This window comes from Nymphaea colorata, chromosome 11 (assembly GCF_008831285.2).
Source record: "Nymphaea colorata isolate Beijing-Zhang1983 chromosome 11, ASM883128v2, whole genome shotgun sequence".
NCBI lineage: Eukaryota > Viridiplantae > Streptophyta > Magnoliopsida > Nymphaeales > Nymphaeaceae > Nymphaea > Nymphaea colorata.
The window spans coordinates 6,189,744-6,197,170 of NC_045148.1; the positions used below are offsets into that span (position 1 = coordinate 6,189,744).

General features: G+C 37.9%; 1 protein-coding gene across 2 annotated transcripts; it reads right to left on the reverse strand.

Moving 5' to 3' along the window:
* Positions 1-1,638: 1,638 nt before the first annotated feature.
* LOC116264531 (probable protein phosphatase 2C 39) lies at positions 1,639-6,513 on the reverse strand. 2 transcript variants are annotated; one of them, XM_031644820.2, is made up of 5 exons: positions 6,327-6,513; positions 3,469-3,615; positions 2,897-3,173; positions 2,293-2,447; positions 1,639-1,995 (listed from the first exon to the last, which is right to left on the reverse strand). In XM_031644820.2, the coding sequence occupies exons 1-5, from the start codon at positions 6,357-6,359 to the stop codon at positions 1,858-1,860; spliced, it is 750 nt and encodes a 249-aa protein (XP_031500680.1). In that variant the 5' UTR covers positions 6,360-6,513; the 3' UTR covers positions 1,639-1,857. The 2 variants fall into 2 exon arrangements, with proteins under 2 accessions (XP_031500680.1, XP_031500679.1); XM_031644819.2 differs by having other exon boundaries at positions 3,364-3,615; positions 6,327-6,502.
* Between the last annotated feature and the right edge of the window lie 914 nt (positions 6,514-7,427).

Consider the following 7,427-nt stretch of genomic DNA (forward strand, 5'->3'; position numbering starts at 1 on the left):
TTGGCTGCCTGATAACCACAGCAATTCTGATAATACACCCTCGTCTATTATGCAGTAGCATTTACGTTTTTAATATATAGGTCCTCATATTAATAACAATCCATCTCGATGGTCTTAAGATACATTTCATGTTGTTTACAGATAAAAGTTTTCAGTTTTGCGTATAAATGGTTTGGCAATAAGAAAAATATATTACTTGTATTAGCCTTCGTTTTGTCCGTGCAGGAACACACAAGAAAATTTTGAGGCTTGGTTCTTGACAACAGGCCCTACATTTGGAATGGCTTTAGAAACTGAGTTTAAAAATCTCATTGTGATGGGTAAAGTTGTTATGCGGCCAAATCGAAAATTTTGGGGTGTTTGCACATGAAGTCTATGTAGAAATTGTACAGATAGTTTCAAAATATAAAGCTGCTGCTCAAAAATGCATGCAGCCGCTATATAATAAATGACCTCTAAATTGATAAGGAAAATTTTCATTTAAAGTCACTTTTGGCCTTAGTTTAGCCTCCTTTTTTGGGGATGATGAGAAACTTTTCAAAAAGGAAAGCTGCAAAAAAGACGCACGAAAATATTGGAACCTGAGATCCATTTCCGCATGCTTTAACTTCCTATTACGTCAAAATTTTGATAGCAGCTTTGGAATAATGTCCTAACTTTATCGTTGTTCTTTTAATCAAATTAAAGAAAAACTAGTGTTGTTTCTTCTTTTCATTAGAAAAGATAAAAAATTCCCAATTTAAAAGGGCAATATTACAACATTCCAAATTTCATAATTTTCAAAATGGAAAACTTCTAGCTAAAACACCTTTCGGAAATCGTCAGCAAAATATTCACTTACATCAGGGAATCCAGATGTGTAAATCTCAGGATGTTAGCCTAAACATTGTCCCTAAATTGAAGGAGAGGGTAAGAGGGAGACGGGGAGAGACAGAGAGAGATGACCGATCAGAATACTTCAATGACCCATGGTCATCGATAGAGAGAGAAAGAGACTTGATCAAGTGTAACTAAAAGACCCATGGTTATCAATTCGGACCAGCCGACCCTGTCAGTATTGCAGAGAACAGGTTTTATACTGGTCAGAGATAAGCTACTGATACAGCCATTCAACAATGTAGGCGTCGCCTAGTACCACTCCTTCGACTATGCGCAAGTTATGAACAATCGCCTACATGCATCTGAACACGCGGTAAATGGTTGTATTACTGAATGGCATCAAATTAAAGAAATCAAGAAAAATTAAGACCCAATCTACTGCACAACAGTTACCTATCAAACACTCTGCAAAAGACTCGCAGATCACCCTGCAAAACAAGCATCAACATGGAGACACAGGCAACCACACTTAACTGGCCAAACAAAAAGGACCTTTGCCACCATCTTCGTTGCTTTTAAATAACATGATACACTTGCCTTAGGGGAATCTCAACTCCCCAATGTCTCCAACCAGAAGTGGTGCGATATACACCGCCTAAATGAGCATGAGTGTAGTCTCAGAAAATTCTAATCATGTTTTATTTGGCTTTTGAGAACAAAAATTTCAATATAATTGCCTCATTATGTAAAACTTATCAGACCAATCCAATAATTGAAAGTCGGGCTTTATTATGCATGCAAGTCTTGAGAAGTATAAAGTACAAAGAAACTCTTTTTTACTTTATCTAGTCCAAACTGGCAGTACTGTATTTCTTAGGTTTACATAGGACTTGGATACATTTGAATTCACTGTTCAGTTCGTTGCATATCTGCAACAATAAGATGATCACAAAAGTAACACAAACCAACAATTGTTTATCGATGAGCTATCATTACAAGATACCTACAGATTGGTTCGGACCAAGCCATGAAGGAAGATCAGTGGAAACGTACAACAATGCATGAGATGTCGTCCTTGCTCTTTCTTGAGACAGCCTCTTCTGTCAGACGCTTTGCTGCTGTTTGTGCATCTTTTATATTTCTTATTGCATCCACTGCCTCCTGGTTTGTCATTACCTGAAAGTAAACAACAGCACCAGCTTCACCCCATAATGCCACTAACTAATTTCAAGGTTACCTTCTATAAATCGATGCTAACAAATGTGCTCGTGTGGAGCTCTTTATCAAGAGGCTCAAACCAGAATGAAAAGCTTCAGTGAGGTTGGCCTAAACTATAGGTCCAAGTTCATAAACTTGGGACACTAAGCAAGCAAGTAATTTGTGCAACCTAATGAGATGATGCTAATCTTGGATAAGTGACCATCGTACTGTAAGAGGGTCGCTTAAATCATCATAACCTTCGAACAAGCATACCTTCCATAATCCATCACTGGCGAGTATAAAAAATTCCACATTACTGTCAATCATCTGAACTTTAACATGGGGTTTGGAACTGAGATGTTTCTTTAAGCTCTTATCACCAAAAGCCCGTGCTACTGCCAAACGTCCATCAACGCGCGGAACATCTCCTGAAACTCAATAGTAATGACATAATTATCTGCCACAATTTTCTCAGATTAAGGTTAGAGACTGGTGAAAATTTGTTCTTTCTATGTTTAAGTCCATAAGAGTTAGTTTTGTTCATGACTTCACTCTAAAATAAGCTCAACTGTCATTGCCAAGCACACAAGGGGCATATTCCAGCCTATGGACTAACCCACCAGTACCTGGATAGTAATTTCTCCTGCAATTACTTATTTTGGGCCATCCTGTTGGCCGTTGGACCTATACGCTGTCCTTGATGAAAAGATAAGCAACAAAGACAAGCCACTGAATTGTTTTTTTCGATGAATAAATGTGCCATATCACAATCCTAAAAATAGAAGAAAAGAAAGGAAGAATAAATTACACCAACTGTGAAGCATAGGGTGAGAAGGATTATGTAATCCAACAAAAATTTAAAAGAAAAATCTAAGACCTGGTAAAAGTGTAACAAAACCGCCTTTGTTCTCAATTTCACTGCGTTCTTTGTCAGGTTCATGATCAACAGATAGCTGTTTGGCCGCACCCTTTCTGCATAAAACTGCACGAGAGTCTCCTACATTTGCTATTACTAATTTTTCCCCATCAATCAGGATAGCTGTGACAGCAGTTGAACCCCCTCTGCCCAATTCACCTGACTTGTCCAAGATTGTCTCATCAGTCATCTGGTATGCCTTCATTACTGCCTCCTCTGGATTCGTCCAGAAGTTGGGCTGGTAAAGAAAAGAAAAATATGAATCTTGCACGAAGAAATATGACAGACAACCTTAAATAGAAACATAGCAACGCAGAATGAAATTGGAAGACATATTTACACATGTTGTGAAACCCCACATACGTGAAACAGTAGGATGCAGTTTAACAAACAAGTGAAAGAACACTTGAGGAAACTATCATGCTTACCTCATTTAGAATATTCTCAAACAGGTTTCCCTTTAGGTAATTCGGCACATCATGACCCAAATGGCCATCAAATATTGCAAATAATCCCAATTCAGAATTTTTCACCTGCCTAAATTGTGCCACGAGATAATCTTCCATGGCATGACGAGATTTCCCTTTAACCAAATGAAACCCGTGAGTGATGCGCCTAGCAGATTGTTTGCTCTTCCCTTTTCCTGTGTCTGATGTAGAACTGCCAAAACCAGCTACCTCCTACAAAGAATAAAAGCCATCAGAGCAATATTGCATTATTTGTTGCCAAAAGACAATGATCCTACATAAATTCCCAAGTTGAATGACCACCTCAAAAGAAACCTCACTTTGTAACATAGCCAACAAAGGTTTAACAACATGTGTTATGTGTTCTGACCACATAATTTAGAAATTCCACAGCAGTTACATGCATTGATACATACTTGTTAGAGACAACAAATAGTTTGACAAAAATGAAAAACATTCAAGCCTCCTTTTGAGGTAAGATAATTGAAGCTCCAAAAAACAGAAGCTCTTCTTCCTTTCCTGCAGGAAATGGGGACCGATGAAGCCATTTTATACAAAATGGAACATCGAACTTGGAAAATGTGAGGCCTACTGCTATGCCACATAGACAGTATGAACAGTGTCCAAGGTGACCATTTTTCATGACAATGGTGTCAAACCTATGAAACGAAGAAGCCATTATTGTTTGTATACCAAAATTGTGACATGCCTCTTATAGCCTTGCTACTCGATAAATCAACCATGATATCACTGATAATAATAATAATATTATTCTTATTTATCATTATCAAAGAACTAAAAGAAAATGTCAAAAGTAAAAAAGAAAAAGATGACAACTAATAATGTATTTATTAGTTACATGCTACAGTTAGTCTCTCTCCAGCGTTCTTGGTAAATTAGAGTTTGTTCATAAATTTGCATGAAGTCAACAAAATAACAACGCACTCAAAAAGTTAAAGAAAATGAAGCTGGTCTGTGTTAAGCCAGGTTTTACCATAAATTAAGATACTCTTGAATACCATAACATATTACCAAGTATAGCACATTTAATCTGTGAAAGACAGCACCCAATGGTATGTTCCATAGAAAACGAGGATAGAATAGCTGCACTTCATTTCAGTTGCTTCACTATGAACAGCAACCAAGAACAAAACCCTAAAAACATATGAATATGGAAATAACATACAGTTTTTGGAGCTTGAGCACAAATGCACCTTCACTTATATGAGAAAATTTAACCTTGTTTAAAAAATAAATGTTATCACCATGATAAGTTCCACATTATCGGATAAGTTATAGTCTATTATCACCACTTTTGCTGTAACAACTCGCTTTAGCCTACTTTATAAACTAAGCTTAAAAATGTAATCATGAAAAAAGTAAATTCCAATAGAATTTGCCTCTTCAAGGTTTCAACCTGTCCTGTCATAAAATTCTAAGCCTTATACATTTGCATATATAAAGCAATTTTCATTGGTGAAATTTGCACATCAGGAGTTCCTGAATGTTCTAAATTCCAATATTATGTTCCTTAAGAATGCCATATCGAAATAGTCTTGTAACTGACAGGCCGTAGTCTAGATGCAAACAAGCAGGAAACCACTTAATATGTACACTATGATTCCTGCAGAGTTTAAAGTCGACATAATTTTGTCTGCCTCCAAGATCAAGTCTGAAGATTGATTGACTATGCAAGTCCTTTTCCCTTTCATATTCTTCAACAAGATCGGTTCCATTTGACCTGATTTGTTAAAAGTTCAACTTGTACCAAGAGGGTTATCCACGTTTCCTTGTTTCTAAGGCAACTGCTGAACTCAACTTGCAGCCCTCCATTCATGGTTTATCTGCTACCATCTGAAGAAGGTTTCCCACAAAGTTACATAAATCATAAATGTGAAGATTCTCGTCACCATAAAAAGAAACCATTACCGAACTAACTAAAAATAACTTTTCGCCTGCCTAAATTTTCAAAAGCATATCCCAAGATCACCGGTAGCCATCGCTTTCTCGAGTTGTTTATATTGTTATTCACGTCAAAATATACAAAACCCAGTGTCACTTCTTGTAATCTTTCCTTCAATTGTCAAACAACTTTGCGCTACTGATCTGCTATCAAGGTGGCAGCTCTACAAATATAACAAGCTCCCCAGCGCCTTCGTACGCCCCAACATTTTCAAAGTCTGACAAGAAGACATAGACGCTCCAGCTCCGTTTCCGTATGATGCTAAGGTTTTCCGCCAAAGGAACAGTTACCGGTAATAAAGAGCATTGCCCCTGCCGAATGTAATCACATCCTATGTTCCAAAACATAGAAAATAAGATGATGAAAAGACACTCCTGATTGTTAAATGAGTTGGCCTGTCACCTTCCAGTGTTTTTCAGATGGTACAGATCAAAGGATTCGGGCGCAGCAACGAATTACGTCACTGCACTCGTGACCAGCAAATATTCTTCCAAGCCCACTCCATGCTCCAGCTCAAAACACGAAGAGCCAAACCAATCAAACGGTCAAACCATTTTCTTGAACTCTACGGTCCCCAAATTTAACATTCTTCGCCTGCTCATGTAGACAGGTTACATACAAGTAGGCGATTGCCAAATTTCGAACCCCCTACACATGAATTTCTTAGACTTAGAGGCTTAAAAACACAATAGTACAATACTATTTTGGTTCCTCACAGAACAGTGGGCATCTGAATTTTCCAATGTCAATGTCATAATCAACAGAACCCATTCATATTCCTTCAGAAAAATTTCAAACTAACAGGCCACAAAACCATCACAGATGCATACTGATGTGAGAAGCAACAACATACTTCTCAAAAAGAACGTAAGCAACAAAGCACCATATGGGGAGGAGCCAAAAGGATCTGAAACTCCAGACCAGAATTGGAATAGCAGAAGGAGACAGGGGAGGGGGATACCTTCATCCTCTGGATGATGTCTCTGCCCATCATGGTCTTCTCGGTTTCTCTTTCCGGAAGGAACAGGAAAGCAATCGCAAAAAGCAGCCGGGATGTGATCGCACTGGTTCGAAGTCCCACAAGTTATCATCTATCCGTTTGTAAAGTCTTCGCTGTTGATGGTTGACGCCGCCGCTTACACACGCCGGGGCCCGCCGTGCCGGAGTTGACGCTTTGAAGGCGTTTGTTTCGCACCAGAGGGTAGGAAAAAGAGTCCCACGGCAAACCCATTTTCTGACGAAAAGTAGGGCTGTCGGCTCGACTGTGAAACTCGTGTTCCACTCGATCTGGCCATCCAACTTTCGTCACAACTTTATTAAACTTATTTTATAGTTTTTTTTTTAGGTTAACAGAATTTAACTAAGCATTAGATAATGGGAGCTCAACTCGTTTATGTTGTCGAGTTCATTTCATAACTTTTATTTATTGAACAAATCGAATGAGTTCGACTCAAGTTCAAGTTAACTCGACTTGTTGAACAGCCCTATTAATTAAGCCTCACTCAACAAGAGATATCATCCAGTTCTTTTCATAACTTGAATTCGACTTATTTATTGAATAAATCAACTTGCATCGAATGAGTTCAGCTCAATCTCAAGTTAACTGGACTTGAGTGTTAAACTTTTCACATGAAATTTTCTGAAAGAACCTGAGTGTTAAACTTTTCACATGAAATTTTCTGAAAGAACCAGTGAAAATTGTTCTGTCCAAACGAGAAAGGATGGGATCAACACATGTCAGGAATGAAATCGGTTTTGCTCTATGGAACTGCCTTCGCCGACAAGGTGTGAACGTTTACGTGGCAGAGCCATTTAACATTTTCAAACTTTTTAAAAGAGAAAAGTTTTCAAATTGTAAAGGGGAGGGAGCTAACCCCTGGTTTTCGCTGGTTACATGACATTGTTGACAAACTAACTTTTTTATTTCTTTTTTCAATTTTAAAGAAAGCCCTTTCGTTTTTGTTCTTAAGAATGCTAAGGTCAATTAATTAAAAAAAGAGGTCTCATGCTGAACTGAGGAGCATTTGATTACTTTAGATTTGAAATTCATGGATGCCTACGA

What these genes read in the sequence shown, in the direction of transcription:
- LOC116264531 (XM_031644819.2), bottom strand. Translation starts at nt 6,359, where the DNA reads ATGATGGGCAGAGACATCATCCAGAGGATGAAG. An exon ending in ACATCATCCAGAGGATGAAG is followed by an intron (nt 3,616 to 6,326) that starts GTATCCCCCTCC and finishes TATTCTTTGTAG; the next exon opens with GAGGTAGCTGGTTTTGGCAG. An exon ending in TTGAGAATATTCTAAATGAG is followed by an intron (nt 3,174 to 3,363) that starts GTAAGCATGATA and finishes TTTCTTTACCAG; the next exon opens with CCCAACTTCTGGACGAATCC.